We start from the raw sequence: 16,727 nt of genomic DNA on the forward strand, positions 1-16,727 counted from the left end.
GGATTGCTCCTTGGTCAACTAGGATGATAAATATGTATCAGTACAAAAAGAATTATCAGTAGAGTGATATTTTTTTAAATCTTGAGGTTTTGTTTGCAAGTATGATAAAATATTGTTTGTAATACCTTTAGTTATTTCAGTATTTTTTTTTACAAATACACACACAGGTTTTTGCAAAGGTGAAGTTATCTATATGGCACAAGACTGTCATCCTTCATCTTTCCCTTGTCTTCTTTCAGGAGAAGGACTGCATGTCAGTTACATTATTGGAGGCCTCCTTAGTATTTTGATCATTTTGCTGCTAATTGGTGCAGTGATTACATACAGGTAATTTCTTCATCTTTTATTCTGTTTCTCTGCCCTTAAATATTTGCTCAGATCGCTTTCAACAAAGCTCAGGAGAGTAAGTTCCACGAGAAGCAGGTGTGTTATTTCAACATTGTTTTGTGTTTAGAGGCTAACTGAAGAAGAAGAAAAGTTAGAAACACATGTTTCTTAACACAAAAGTTAAGATGCTAATGCTCCCAAGTTATTGCTGTTGGCAGTAAGCAGTTTCTTACTGGCCTGTGAAAACCCAGTTTGATCACATGGATGATATGGAGTAGATTCAGTGCAGCAGAGTTCCTCTTATAAAAAGTGTTGATTCTTCTCTAGCCCTTGCCTATGTTGCTTGAAAATCATACATAGGATTATAGTGAAATTTGTATGTGCCTTAAGTTGAATCTTAAAGTTAAGAGCCAGTATAGTGTAGTGAAGCAGTGGATAAAATTTTGGACTAGGATCTAGGAGACTGAGGTTTGAATCACCACTGTTATAGGTGACCTTGGGCCAATCACACACTTAGCCTACTCTACCTACAGGGTTGTTGTGAGAATAAAAAGGATGATGGGGAGTAAAGTAAGCCTCGTTAGGTTCCTGATGGGGAGAAGGGTAGAGTATAAATGAAGTAAATAAATAAATATGCAGAATTATTTTCTCTCTAATGATGTAGGATGGAATCTGGGCTGTAATCAGGGCCGGCTCACCCACTAGGCAAACTAGGTGGTTGCCTAGGGCACCAGGAGGAAAGGAAAGGTCCCCTGGGCAAGCACCAGTTGTTTCCGACTCTGGGGTGGCGTTGCTTTCACAATGTTTTCACAGCAGACTTTTTTACAGGGTGGTTTGCCATTGTCTTCCCCAGTCTTTTACACTTTCCCCCCAGCAAGCTGGGTACTCATTTTACCGACCTCAGAATGATGGAAGGCTGAGTCAACCTTGGGCTGGCTACTTGAATCCAGCTTCCGCCGGAATCAAACTCAAGTCGTGAGCAGAGAATTCAGACCTCAGTACTGCAGCACTGCTGCTTTACCACTCTGCGCCTAATTGGGCTCCCCCCTCCTGGTGCCCAAGACAACCACCTAGTTTGCCTTCCCCCCCGCTGCTGCCACCACTGCCAGCCCCCTCCCTTCTGCTGCCCTCCCCCCCCCGCTTACCGTGACGAGAGTGGGCCCTACCGGCTTCGAGGCAGCCACACATTTTTTGAAGCCAGTGCTGGAGGAGGCTTTGCTCCCCCTCACTTCCAGTTCCGGCAGAGGGGGCACCAAGCAGGGAGCCTGCCTGGAGCGCCATGTGACCTAGGGCCAGCACTGGCTGTAGTACCTCCTAACTGTGGCAGTTATACATGATTAATGTTGTATTCCTGCAGGCACAAAAAGTCCAAGTTCACAGATCCTGGTCTGGGTAACCTTACCTACAGTAACCCTTCCTACCGAACATCTACCCAGGAGGTGAAAATTGAAACCGTTCCAAAGCCAACTATGTATAATCAGCTGTGCTATAAGAAGGAGGTAAGAGGTGGTTTCAGAACTCTGGAAACCAATGTGAAACTACTGTAGTTTTAAAAGCTGGTTAAAAATTTGGTAAATAGTCTTTTTCTTCTTCCTAGGCAAATCACAGTCACCTTTTAAAAAAAGGAACACTGTTCCTCACCTCACACTGCCAGAAGACCATTAATATGGTCCCTGTTATTTAACCAGCAATATCTTTTGGTATTTTTATCTCCAAAGCTTCTGGTGAAGATGGCAGCCTCCCAGCCACACTCCTGTTACCTTAAGTGTAATTGTGTTAAAAATATGCTTGTGATAAAAAAAGAAAAAATACTTGTGTACTGCATGGATTGGCAGTGGGTTGGAATGGATACTATTACAGTTGTGAGCCCTTTTGTATGGGTGATGAAGGGCAAGTGATTGGCCTTGATTCTTGTAGCACTTAGTTTCTCCTTTGTCTTTCTTCCTCAGCATCTTTCTTACCCCTCTGATAGCCTTTCACCTTTCCTCTTTTGACTTCTGTCCACAGCCTCACATCAGGTATCACTGCTCGGTGTTTGTGCAACCTCCATTTCCCTTATTCCTACAGTGCTGAGTGGCCTAATCTTGACCTATATTACCTGCTGCTTGGCTGGCTTTCTTTGTGTGTGTATACATGTGCATGTGCCCACCTTTGAAATCTGCTGTATTTGTGTGCTAAAAAAAGACTTCTCTTATGGATAGCCTTTAATATTTGCATAAGTCCTTTTAAAACAATGGTTAGCATTTTAAAAAGGATCTACATAACTTAACCAAGGGGTATGTTCACCCAAAGATTTCTTGCTTGATATCATGAAGTGCAGATACTGCTTACAGAATAGTCTCCAGGGTTTTGAATAATGTGACAGTCACCTTTTTTCATGTTCATATTCTAAAATTACTACTAGTATAGCTGACTGATATTATTCCACTTATAGTTTATGCCTATCAGAGTTTAATGTTGCATTGACCAGATTTGGATATTAAGAATTGTATAATAGAAGATTATCCTTCTTAAGAGGCTTTTGCATTCTAAGTATCCAGTGTGCAGGAGCCATTTAGATTTGTACCTTAAGATACAGTCCTATTTTTAAGGCTTTACTATTTTCCACCTATGATTCTGTATTCTTTTTCCTCCCCCTTTTTTTTGGGGGGGGAGGTATTTTTTGTTCCTGTTCTTATAATCATTTATCCTTTCTCATCAGCTGAGGGATCTCAGTTTGTATTGGAATTTTCCACAGCAACTGAATAAAATTGTGTGTTACATCTTGGTAATATTTCATATGTACAGAAATCTATGAGGTTGAGCATATTTGTAAAGGCTATCTTTCTTTGATGTTCAGCTGTAGTCTTGAAAAGATTCTCCCCCCCCCCCCCCTTTCCATCCATGATCTGTGATTTTTGCTCTCATTACCAGATTTGGCAGAAAATGTCAAGTTTGAGAGGTCTTTGTGGTTTGGATCTAGACCTAAAAAATTTTCTGTTTTAGTGGGTAGGTTTTGCTTATTCTTAGCATCTCAGTGATCACCATTTTAGATCAGATTTTTTTTTTTTTAACTTTGTCAGTTTATCTAGTACATCTGTGTCTCTCCACCTTTCCAATATTACCACAATATGGTGGATTGGTTACTTGGGTCATCTGGAGCAATTTTTATCAGTAGCCACATTTCTTCTTAGTGGCACACTATAATCTGAATAGTGGTGTAAAATACAAAAATAAGATGTAAAAATCCAGAAATTATTAAACCAATTTTTCCGGGGAGAGGGGACAGGATGTGAGGGGCAGGGTTTTTAAAATGTACGGTATTTAGAAAATTTCTGTGCCATCTTCCTATAGGCAGCTTACAAATTCAAGTATAATAAAAACAGAAAACACCATAAATGTTAATGGTTAAACTTTTAAAAAGTCAGTAGGAAAGACTGTACTGGTGCAGCTTCCCCAGGAGGCAAGGGCTGGGGTTCAGCTGCGCAGGTCATAGGCAAGGTTGCAGAGAGTAACCAAGGTCCACTCCAAAACTCAGAGGTTCCAGAGAGCAGGTTTACCAAAGTCCAGTCTAGGGTCATAGAATTCCAGGCAGCAAGTCCAAGGTCAGGAATTCCAGAAAAACTGGTTATCAGGTCCAGGTCAAGGTTGCAGAGGTCCAGTAACAGCAAGGTTGGTGGCTCAGTGGCAAAGCATACTTGTTGCATCCACAAACTGCTGCTTCTCCCTGCTGAATTTATAGCCAAATCTTAATGAGCTAAACTCCCAGGTTTCTTAGCAGTCATCCTGAAACTACTCATTTATCTTTTCAACTGACAGCTGAGGATGGGCCACTTCTTCTCCTTTCTTGCAACTCCAAGTGTCTCTGACAGTGTTGGTGCTGCAAGGGTGTGAGTAAGCTAGGTGGGCTGTGAGTGACTTCTGAAGACTAGTTTATTGCTTCAGAGCTACAAGGTGTTGACTTGGTTTCAGCTGTAGGCTGTGACTTTTGGTCAGCAGTAGCCTGATCTCTTGTTGTTCTGGCTTAGAGCCAGCTGTTCAATTACTGGTTGAGGGCTAGCTGCTGATAGCTCTTCATCTGAGAAATCAGAGCCCTTGCTAAGCACAGACTGACTTATGAAAGACTTTCAATAAATTGTAGTTTATTATGCTTGATATGAATATATGAACCATCTTTTGGGCAAGTATGGTGTAGTACTAAAGGTCATTTAACTAATCTTTTTCCTTTGCAGTCTGGGGTTAGGTAGGGATGGCTTTTGACTGCCTTTCTATTCAGTTTTTATCTTCAAGACATGGTGCAAAGGTTGAATGAACAAATTTTTCATTATACTATGCTAGTGTCCATTCTAATTTCTGTTATTCTTTTTTTTTAAAAAAACCCAATTTTTATGATTCTGCAATATATAATATTAATACTTGTCTATTATTAAAATATCAATACATTGCGTTTTCCTCCTCCCTCCCCCTTTTTCGTGACCTCCACCAGTGCATTTTAACTAATATACTAAAAAGTACTGAAAAGAAATAAAAGGTAATTTTTACATTTTTAGAATCTTCATAAAGAGAAAAAACTTATAACTGTGATAAGATGAAGATAAGGGAAAGAAAAAAAACCCATTTACTACTATTATATTCCTTAAACTCTTATCATAAAAGCAAAATTGAAAAAGTATATATTTCCATAATCACACTTTTAACTATAGTCCTTATCAAAGAAGAAAAACAAAAGAAAAAGTCCATTTACTATTCCACCAACATTCAACTGTTGTCAAAAATCATCAAATGTCCTTTGACCTTCCATTGTTTTTCAACATATTTCTGAAATTTTCCCCACTCCATTCTAAACTGCTCCAGATCTTGTTCTTTTAAGATTCTAGTAAGCCTGTCCATTTCACTCCAATGCATAACTTTCATAATCCAGTCCCACTTTTCTGGTATTTTGTCTTGCTTTCACATCTGCGCATACAATATCCGTGCAGCTGAAAGCATGTACCAAATTATTGTTCTATCTTGTTTCGGAAAGTTTTCAATTTGTAATCCCACCAGAAAGGCTTCTGGTGCCTTCTTGATGTTATAGCCCAGAATTCTTGAAATCTCTTGCTGAATCATTTGCCAAAATAGCTTTGCCTTTTCGCAGGTCCACCACATATGGTAGAAAGATCCTTCATGTTTTTTGCATTTCCAGCATCTGTCCGACACCTGATTGTTCATTTTCGACAGTTTCTTAGGTGTCATGTACCACCTATAAAGCGTTTTAAAACAGTTCTCTTTAATATTATTACAAGTCGATATCTCCATAGAGTTCTTCTATAAGTACTCCCATTGTTCCATCTGTATTTTTTTATTTACATTTATTTCCCACTTTATCATTTGAGATTTAACTACTTCATCTTCAGTTTACCATTTCAACAGTAATTTGTAGATTCTTGAAATCAATTTTTCATTATCGCCAAACAACATTCTTTCCAGTTCTGTTTGTTCTTGTCTTACTCCATCATTTTTAATATCCTGTTCAAGTAAACTCTTGATTTGTTGCAGTTGAAACCAATTATACTTATATTCCAATTCTTCCGCAGATTTTAATTCCACTTTGCCATGTATTTTCAACAGTTGTTTAACCATTTCTCTTCTTTAATGTCTGAATATAACTTTATTACTTCTGTTGGCACAATCCAAAGCGGTTTTCTCTCATCCCCAAATCTTTTGTATTTCAATCATGTTTTTAACAAATTACTTCTAATATAGTGATGTAGGAAGAAGTCATCCATCTTACTTTTCCCATAACACAGATATGCATGCCAACCAAAAACGTTTCCATGGCCTTCTAACATTAATAATTTTCTATTTAGTAGCGTCATACATTCCTTAATCCACGCCAAACAAACTGCATCATGGTATAGCTTTTGATCTGGTAATTGGAAGCTTCCCCTCACTTTTGCATCGGTCAAAATTTTTCATTTTAATTCTTGGTTTTTTGCCAGCCCATACAAATTCTGAAAGTTTCCTTTGCCATTTATTAAATTGTTTGTTATCCTTCACTATTGGAATTGTTTGAGACAAGAACATAATTCTTGGTAACACATTCATTTTAATTGCTGAGATTCTGCCCAGTATAGACAAGTTTAACTTATTCCATTTTAATAAGTCTCATCAATTTTCCACCAGAGCTTCTCATAATTATTTTTATACAAGTCAATGCTTTTTGTTGTTATTTCTATACCTAGATACTTTACTTTAGAAGTCACTTCACACTTTGTTAAACTTTGTAATTCTTCTTGTTTACTCTTTGACATATTTTTACACAAAATTTTTGGCTTTTTTATTTATATAGAAGCCTGCCAGCTCTCCATATTCTTGTATCTTACGAAGCAGCAACGGTATGACTTGAGTTGGATTTTCATTTATAAACATCACATCATCAGCAAACGCTCTGTATTTATAAGAAAAACCTTTCAATTTCAGCCCTTCTATCTCTTTATCTTCTTGGATTCGCATAAGCAATATCTCTAAGGTCATTATAAATATCAATGGAGATAGAGGGCAACCTTGTCTCGTTCCTTTACTAATTATCATTTTTTCTGTCAAATCTACATTTATACAGAGTCTTGCTTGTTGTTCAGTATATATTGCCTTCACCATTCTTACAAAATCTTCTCCCAATCTCAGTTTCCCCATTACTGCAAATATAAAATCCCAGTGCACATTGTCAAATGCCTTCTCTGCATCTGCAAAAAATAGTGCTACTTCCTTTTCAGGATGTTTCTCATAGTATTCAATAATATCTATCACCGTTCTAATATTGTCTCTAATTTGCCTCCTGGGAAGAAACCCTGCTTGCTCTTCTTTAATAAAGTTATTCAAATGCTGTTTCAGGCATTCTGCTAATATTCTAGCATATATTTTATAATCATTGTTAAGTAATGAAATTGGTCTATAGTTTTTTACATTTGTGGCTAGGCTTGCCAATCCCTAGGTCCCAGCAGGGGTTCTTCCGCTTTCCCAGGCTCCTTCCTGCCCCTTCAGCTGGCCAGCGGGGGGAAGCCCCGCCCCCAAAACCACCATGTGCCTTTGCATTTCCAGAGGCTTCAGTCTCCGATTGAAAGGCTTCCTCCTGGGATGGTGTGTCTGTGTTGCTGTGAAGAAGTTGGCAGCAATTCGTGAGTAGAGAGGCCAGTCCCTCGCTTCAGAGTCACCAGAAACAGGGAGGGGGGAGGGAAAGCGGAGGGAAATGTCTGCTGAGCACTTCATTATTCCCTATGTGGAGATCGATTCTCATAGGGTATAATGGGGAATTGATCTGGAGGTTTCGGGGGCTCTGGGGGAGCTGTTTTTTGAGTTAGAGGCCCCAAATTTTCAGTATAGTATCTAGTGCCTCTCCCCAAAGTACTCCTCAAGTTTCAAAATGATTGGACCAGGGAGTCCAATTCTATGAGCCCCAAAAGAAGGTGCCCCTATCCTTCATTATTTCCTATGGAAGGAAGAAATTTAAAAAGGTGTGCTGTCCCTTTAAATGTGATGGCCAGAACTCTCTTGGAGTTCAATAATGCTTGTCACACCCTTGTTCTTGGCTCTGCCCCCAATGTCTCCTGGCTCCACCCCCAAAGTCCCCAGATATTTCTTGAATTGGACTTGACAACCCTATTCGTGGCGTCTCTGTCTTCTTTCAGTATCAATGAAATTACTGCTTCTTTCCAAGTATTAGGTATTTTCCCATCAGTTCTTATAGTATTAATCAATTTCTGCAGTTTTAGTAGTAGAGCCTCCATGAGGACTTTATAACATTTTGCTGTGAAACCAGCTGGGCCAGGAGCTTTCCCCAAATATAATTGAATTAATTGCCACGTCTATTTCTTCCTTTCCAATTGTTTCATTTAATACCTTCTCCATATTTTCAGTTAAGGGCTTTACATTAATTTTCTGTAAATATTCATCAATCTTTCCCTTGTCCACCGCATGACTTTTAAACAACTTGGCATAATATTTATAAAATTCTCTTTTGATTCCTTCCTTGTCAACAATTTCCTTGTCTCCCAACATAATTTTATTAATAATTTTATTTTCCTTTTTTTTTTTCATTTGCTAGGCTAGGTATTTTCCAGGTTTGTTCGCTCCTTCAAAACATTTTTGTTGAAGCCTTTTTAAATTCCATTCCACTTATTTATTTAACAAATGTCTCAGTTGCCTTTGTAATATTGCAATCTCCCTTATCATTTTCTTTTTTCCCGGCCTCCTATTGAGCTCCTTCTCCTTCTTACCAATCTCTTTTTGCAAATCTGTCATTTGTTTTTCTTTGGCTTTTTTATCTTTATTGTTCAATGTAATTAGGATGCCCCTCATTACTGCTTTGTATGCATCCCACACCGCTTGAAATTGAATGTCCTCATTTTCATTTATTTGAAAGATTTAGTCTCCTTTTCCAGAGACTCTCCTACCACCTTATCCTGCAGGTTTTGCAGACCACATTGATGGATTGTGGTCTGCCCCTATTTTAGGAAGAATCTCTATTTTTTTTGTTATAGGTCCCAATTTTTTTGTAATCCATAGCATATCGATCCTTGAGAAAGAATTATGTCTTGCTGAAAAGAAAGTGTAATCCCGTTCTTTGGGGTTAAATTCTCTCCATATATCCTCCAGATTTTCTTGTTTATCTAGTTCAAAAAAAGTCTTTGGTAATTTCCCTTCATTATTTTTCTTTCCAGATCTGTCCAAAATATTTTAAACCATTCCGTTAAAATCTCCTATTAGCATAATTTGCTCATACGTCACTTGATCTAGTTGTTGCATAATATCCTTTAAAAAAGAGTCTTTTGCTCCGTTTGGGGCATACAGTCCCAATAACAAAGTTCTTTAAAGATTCAACATCACTTCCACTGCAATAAATCTACCATCATCGTCTTTAAAAATCAACTTTGGGTCTAGTTCTTGCTTCACATAAAAAACCACACCCCTTTTTTTCACCTTAGCCAATGAACAGAATTTCACACCAAGTTGCTTCTTCCATAAAAGTTTATAATCCATTTGTTTAATATGTACTTCTTGTAGGCAAATTATATTACATTTTTGCTTCCCATTCCAATGAAAGATTGCCCTTCTTTTTTGTGGTGAGTTAAGTCCATTTACATTCCAAGATAATAATTTGTAATCCATAATGGTTTTCTGTTTTTAATCTGTTCCGCCAAAGTCTTTATACTCCTCCAAAAACGTCGTCATGTCTCGGGTGGTTCTGATGGTAAATCTTTTCCCTTTGTATTCAAAACCCAAACCTTCTGGAAGTATCCATCTGTATCTTATTTCACTTTCTCCCAGCTTGTCAGTCAGCTTTTTATACAATCTTCTGTCACTTATAACTTTCCTTGGTAATTCTTTCATAATTCTTACACTACTACCATCCACCTGCAGTTTTCTCTCAAATTGTTTGCTTAAAATCCTGCCCACCAAGTCTCTTGTCACAAATCTCACTACCACATCCATTGGTAATTTATTTCTCCTTGCATAGTCTGAGTTCACCCTGTAAATATAGTCATAAAAATAACTGGTTTCATTAGGGTCATCTCCCAAAAATTCAGCAATGATTTTTATTATGTGTCCTTAAATCAGTCTCATCTGACTCAGGCACCCCTCTCAGGCGTATCTGATTTTCCATTAACTTGCAATCTTGTAGTACTGCTTTCTCCTGCATTTTTTTAAATTGTGGAGTCCACTATAGTAATTCTTACATCATGGTCTTTCACTTTTTCTTCAGCCTCCTGCATTTTCTTTGATACTGCATGGAAATCTTTACTGAGAACTTCTATATCTTTTTTGAATTCCTTCTTACATTCCATTATAGAGTCTTTTATCACTTTAACCAATCTTGCTTCCATGGCATCCATTTGGTCTTGCGTTTTGGACCTTTTCACTTCTTCCAGAGTCCAAGCCCTCATCACAATCTGCTTTGCTCCTGGTTTGTGGGTTGACATCACTGCCTTCCCATTGTAAATATAGGCTTTAAAGTTGACCTCACCAAATCGCTTTTAATGGTACAGTCTTATAGAATAGGGCATGCCCTTTCAGATGAGCCCAAAATCACCGTTCCCCGAGGCTCCAAAGTCAAGATATTAATTTTTTAAAGTTTTATCTTCTCCAAATTAGCGTCCGCGGCTTTTCTGCCCCTTTTAAAAAAAAATTCCTTTTTGTTTTAGAGTGCTCCAAAATTAAATCAAAATATATAATCCAGTAAATCTTGCTTTCTAATGATGATATTTGCCGGCTCTGCTAATTTTTAAAGTCCCGTTGTCTTTTTATAAATTTTTAAAATTTTGACCTTTCAATGGCCGCCGATCTTTCTCTATGATTATAGTCCTAGAGAGGGCTAGGAGGCTAGAGATTTTCCCTTCTCTTAATGGCCACTTCCTTCCTTTCTTACCATGAAGTATCGTTTTCTATAGTTAAGAAGTCTCGCGATGCTTCTATGACGCACTTCCTGTGACGTCTTGTTGATCTGCAGTTCTGTTTCGGAGGGGGAGGAGGTTACCCAACCGCAGGTATGCCAAACAATTATTTATTCTTCCGCTTTTAACCTTATTCTCTTATGCACTTAGTCCCAAATTTACCCCCTCCATTTTCTTTATTTTAGTAAAATATAGACATGTCCAGACCTTTGTTTTTTCTCCAAATAAATCTTATTTTAGTCCCGGAGTGAGAGATAGAGATCTTTACCTTTAGAAGTTATGATCCTTTCAAGCATCATCCTCCTTCAACATAGATATCAATTAGTCCCAAAGAAGCTTTGGATCATGATGAATTTAAGTCGATTAAACAACTCCAGATGCCCTCTGTAGACATTGTTATGCAATTCTTCTCTGGGGACTCTTCAAAGCCGAAAAGGGACTCCACTGGGATACCTCGTCAGCCAAAGTAAATCCCCTCAGAATTTCAAGAGCACGTCTTGGCCATCTCCTTGTCTAGGAGATGTAGGTAGCAGGCGTTGAAATCACCTTCTCTGCCCAGAACAGAGGTTCTGGTCTGCTCCTCTGTTGAGAAGCACATCAATCCTCCATGACAACAAACCGGAAAGTTCCTGACTTTGTTATTCTTTATGCTGATGACACCATTTTGTTAGCAAGAATTCCTGTATGATTTTGTGGCCTCATGAAGGCTTTCCCTATCTATTGCAAAGAAGACCGACTGGTAAATACTATGTCTAAGGTGATGAAATTCTCCAAATACAGGCGTAGTGTTTTGAATTCGTATATAGATGGAAAACCTATCAAACAACTTAGTAAATTTAGGAATTTATGCTTAATTTTCATGCGACTATGAATTTGTTCCTATCATCTTAAAGATGCATATTCCAAGCTGCAATAGCAATGAAAGTGATAGTTTGTCCCCACAATTATAACAATATTTAATAGCAAAACTGGGTCACAGTTTCTTTATGGAGTCCCTTTTTGAGTGGAGGCCACCAGGGAACAAATAGATAAACTTTTATTGCAGTTTTTGCGAAGGATAACAGGAACACCAAAGATAGTTGCAAGTGTTACTTTGTGTGCAGTGTTGGCACAGTGTTCCTTGGAAGCCTGAGTTTCTGCTGCAATGTTTAGGTTTTGGCTAAAAATATACTTTTCAACAGCAGATAGTGGTTAACTAGTATTTTTAAAATAACAGATAAAAAAGCCCTTGGCTAAGGCTGATTAAGGCACAACTTCATCTATTGCAGAATATCCATAGCTGATGTTGATAGCTTAGGGATAACAGCATTATGAACTCTTATAATTAAGAGCCTGTATGAACAGATTTTCCAAAGTCCTAGTACAATATCCTAGAGTATGTTCTCCATTATAGTTGCGTCTTACTCTGTCAAACCCCTTGCCATTATATTTTGACTTTTTAACAGTGCCCAAATCTAGGAGACTATGTTGGCTTGACTGAATGCTGTCCCTTTGGAAGAAATGACAGACCATCAGAGGAGGATTCCCTTTGCAGAAATGCTTTGTAACTGCATAACAGGAAAGACTGGCACTCTTAGAACACTCCTTAAGTGAATGTGTCCCGTTTATTTCATTCAAACAGTGCTGGATCTCCCCCTTTTAACATGATATGTTGGTGTTACATTCATTCAAAGGACTGCTAAGCTATTGACAGGAACAGAACTTTAAACTATCCTGACAGTTTTTTGTCAATTGTTATTAAACATAAAAATATAAGGGTTGATATTTAATTTATTTGACGTTATTTGGCCTATCAATGTGAGCTGTTCAAAGCCATTAGGACTCGGGTGGCCAACGGTAGCTCTCCAGATGTTTTTTGCCTACAACTCCCATCAGCCCCAGCCATTGGCAATGCTGGCTGGGGCTGATGGGAGTTGTAGGCAAAAAAACATCTGGAGAGCTATCGTTGGTCACCCCTGCATTAAGTTATAACAATGGATTCATTAAAGAAAAAGCCATATGAGCATAAAAACTTCATAAAACCTTGACCAGCTTAACAGAAGCCTCATCAAACAGTTCTCAAACTGGAAGCAGACTACAAATTATATGCAATGATTTTTATCATATAAAATGTATCATTTGTAGAACAGTATATAAAATTGTATTATTTGATACATTTATGACATTTAAAACTGCAAATACATCCAAGTGTTAAAGAAAAAGATCTGCAAACTGCTGCAACCTATGCTACCTTGCTTTCTGAGACAGAGGAAAAAATAAAAACTGAAAATAGTACACATTTTTAACTATAGAGAAGGAAAAAAGTTATTTGGACAGTAACAGCCTCATATAATCACAGTAGGATTAGCAACCTATTCATTATTGAAATTAAGCTTCATATCAATGAAGACATTGGATCTTCAATAATATACTATCATATGCACTATAGCATATTAATTGTAGACAAAATCACATTAAACCAATATGTTTGAAAATAGTGTATAAATACAGTATATGCATTATTATGATTGTTTAATGTAGATTATCTTCCATATAAATTGTCACATTATGCATTTTCAGTGAGTAAAACCTTATTTTTAAATACATTTCTCTTATTCTAAAAGAGAAGGTATTTCCTAGGAGTTTCTTTAGTGTTGCCCAGAATTTCTAATATTGTGATTGGAAAAATGGGGAGGGAGACTTTGAGAGGGGAAAAGTGAGGAAACGCCCCCCCCACACACACACACCTGAATTTTTCCAGGCTTTGATATTTCTAGTGGAGCTGAGCGGTCCTGGCTTGTAGTAGGAGGCTGTGTTGCTTTTAATGCCTTGCCATGAATCAGCCTTCCATTGGTTCTGATTCTCTTGATCCAGCTTCTGCTTTGCTGTTTAACTAAGCACATCTCATACTGTTGTCTCTGTCTGTAGGGTGGCCCTGATCATGACTACACCAAGGAAAAGATCAAGATTGTAGAAGGGATATGCCTCTTGTCCAGTGATGAGTCTGAATGGGATGACCTCAAACAGATACGGAGTTCTCGGGGATGCATTCTCCGAGACCATGTCTGCATGAAGACTGACACAGTCTCAATCCAAGCCAGTTCTGGCTCACTGGATGACACTGAAACTGAGCAGTTGTTGCAGGAGGAGCAGTCAGAATGCAGCAGCATCAGTGCAGCAGCTACTCCAGAGCGTCGTGGTTCCCTCCCAGATACAGGCTGGAAGCACCAACGCAAACCTTCAACTGAGAGTGAGGTCTAAAGCACATGCAGAGACATTTGCCCCGCCTTCTCAGTGATCCTTAGCTGTGATGAGATAGGATGTTGCCTGCTATTTGAGGAGGAACTCAGAGACTAGACTTTTGTGTCACTTGGAGCCCAGAGACTGCCTTTTGCCAAGTAGCCTGAGCTAAACTGCCCATGTGGCTGGTTGGATGCAATCCAGAGACCCTTTTGACTCACTTTTAATGTTTATTTATGTTTCCTTTCCCTAGAAGCTGTGATGTTAAATTCAGTAGCAGCTTTTCCCAGCTGAGTCTGACAAAGCTTTCATTTGGTCCAGTGCATAAGCTGGTCAAGGACTCTGTGCCATCATTTGCCATACTGGAATGGCGTTTCTGGACTATTATCAGTTCCTGATACCTATGACCTATGATACTTTTGGCACTAATTGGGTTTGCACTGCACTCTTTCTACCTTTAGGCAAAGGTGTTGGGACCAGGTGGTGATTTCAGAAGTAAGGATGTGATGTGACGTTAACAGCCTGTTGTTTCTGCAGATACTTGTGTAAGGAGAGCAACTACATCTGTAATTGATTTTTACAGGGGCCACTGAATATCAATGCCATCTTTTCAAGCTGGGAAGCCACTGCCAAATCCAAACCAGGGTGTGAGGAATTCAATGGATAAAGCACTCAGTCTGTTGCTGGCAATAGACATTGCTCCTGCTGTGTCCAGTTCATTGTGCCAACCCTCTATTTCCTTTCTAAAACACACTGTTTGTTCTGGTAATTAGAGCTTGCATATATATTGGGGGAGGGGAACTTTTACTGTGTTTCCCATTAGCAAGGAAAGTGCTGGATGCAACTGGATTTATGCATCATAACACTTTGTTAGTAAATTCACACAGGACCATCCTGTGGAAAGGTGTGGTTCTGAAAACAGAAGTTGGCCTGTAGAAGTCCAATAGATTGCTTTACAAACAAAATACAATTGGAAATGAGGTGTAAGATGCAAAATACATCCTTCAGACCCAATATAGCTGCTGCTTAATTGGAATGGTACTTGCCATGTGGGTTGAACAGTGAGAACGTGGTGTCAAAAAGCGTGTGTGCACAACTGATAGGGAACAAATGTGTGCAAGATAGGAGAGAACAGTCAAGTAACAAAGCAGGAGGCACACTCCTAATTGTTCAACTGTGTAACACATCTTCCATTATAAGTAGGATCAGGGGTCGTTTTGTAGAAAAATAGGTGGTGGAGCTCATCCAGGGATTTTATGCAGCTGCACATACTGTTCAATGGGCAAGGAGGTGGAACTCTTAGGAGGAGGAGGAACTCTCAGGAGGAGGTAGAACTCTCAGAAAGGTTCAGGAGCTGTGCTCCTGTGAGCTCCCACTGAATCTGAGGCCTGGGTAGGATGTTCCTGTTCTTTCTATGCTATGAAAGGAGATCTTGATACTGAGAAAACTGCTTTTCCAGAAAATGTTTGTCAGGTGATGGCATGTGCAACCAAACTGCACTGGGCAAGAGAGCACTCCCATTCCAAGGAAGTCACATTTTCCCAGTCCTGTTGGCTGTACAGGATTTCGTCTCCAGGGAAGAAACAACACTTCTCCATGCCCCAACTTGCAAGTGCCTGCCCTGTGGTCCAGTAAATACTGCATGGGCTGTGGTAGTGTGAATGTCTGGGACATCATTGTGATTAATAACATAAACTGCCTGAGCCTGTACCATTCTGTGATCTCTTGTTCAAGTGGGGAAGGATGCCATTTCAACAGAAAACCATGAGAACACCAGCAAGGGGATTCCCTTTTCCTTGTCAAAGCTGCTCATTTGATTACAACTTTTTTTCATCTTTCAAAAGTTCTTTGGGGGGCTGTATGCCTTTCCCTCTTCACCGTAGGCATGGCTGCTGCTCTGCATAATCACTCCATCATCAAAGCTACAGTCACTCCCATGCATCCTGCTGTATAAAACATTGTACATATATACAGTTCAAAACATAATGGTCATTTTCGCACTCACCTCCAGCCGGCGCGACCCCCCTCTTCACCGCGCAGGATCTGCGCGGATTTCGCACTAAATGCTGCGGAGCAGCCTTTTGCGCCGGAAACTCCCGTCGCAAAAGCCGCTCAAACGTAAATCGCCAAAAAGCAGTTTGGCGTTTGCGCGGCTTTTGCGACGGGAGTTTCCGGCGCAAAAGGCTGCTTCGCGGCATTTAGTGCGAAATCCGCGCAGATCCTGCGCGGTGAAGAGGGGGGTCGCACCAGCTGGAGGTGAGTGCAAAAACGACCAATATGTGCACATAACATTTTATATTAATTTAAAATATATTTTACTTTATTTCTCCCCAATCGGGACCCAAAGCTGCTTACATCATTCTCTCTTCACATAAGTTCCTTCTCAGGCTATATTAGAGCAGCCATGCCTCTTCCCTCTCAACCCAAAGCATCATTCACTTGGAGAATAGGAAGATTGTCCTGAAAGAAGCTGTAATGTAGGCCAACTTCAAGGCAGCCAGTCTTGGAGCAAGTATGGCCAACCTGACAGTTTCAATTAACACCACCATTCACAACTTTTAGTGGGCAGAGAGAACCTAACATGCTCTCTTATCTTAGAAAAGACACACATTAAAAATCTTCCCTGTTGGTGTTCTGTATTTCAAAGAAATGTGTTCGAAGAGATTCTATTGCAAAGCTGACTTCTGCTTAAAAGTTCCCACTATTTTTAGCAGGTCATATTTTACTACCAAAGGCACATAAGTTTTCTGACTGTCCTAATTCAGGAGTGTT

At 39.2% G+C, this 16,727-nt stretch overlaps 1 protein-coding gene across 4 annotated transcripts in view; it reads left to right on the forward strand.

Moving 5' to 3' along the window:
• LRP4 (LDL receptor related protein 4) overlaps positions 1-14,651 on the forward strand; it is a 160,249-nt gene extending 145,598 nt beyond the window's left edge. For 3 of the 4 annotated variants that reach the window (XM_060261335.1, XM_060261337.1, XM_060261336.1), the window contains exons 36-38: positions 240-327; positions 1,685-1,826; positions 13,644-14,651. In XM_060261335.1, coding sequence (XP_060117318.1) covers positions 240-327; positions 1,685-1,826; positions 13,644-13,976 — 563 coding nt within the window. In that variant the 3' untranslated portion in view covers positions 13,977-14,651. Of the gene's footprint in view, positions 1-239; positions 328-1,684; positions 1,827-2,276; positions 2,459-13,643 lie in introns of those variants that run through there. The other variant, XM_060261338.1, reaches the window with a different exon arrangement.
• The last annotated feature ends 2,076 nt before the right edge of the window (positions 14,652-16,727 follow it).

This window comes from Heteronotia binoei, chromosome 21, assembly GCF_032191835.1.
Source record: "Heteronotia binoei isolate CCM8104 ecotype False Entrance Well chromosome 21, APGP_CSIRO_Hbin_v1, whole genome shotgun sequence".
NCBI classification, from domain to species: domain Eukaryota; kingdom Metazoa; phylum Chordata; class Lepidosauria; order Squamata; family Gekkonidae; genus Heteronotia; species Heteronotia binoei.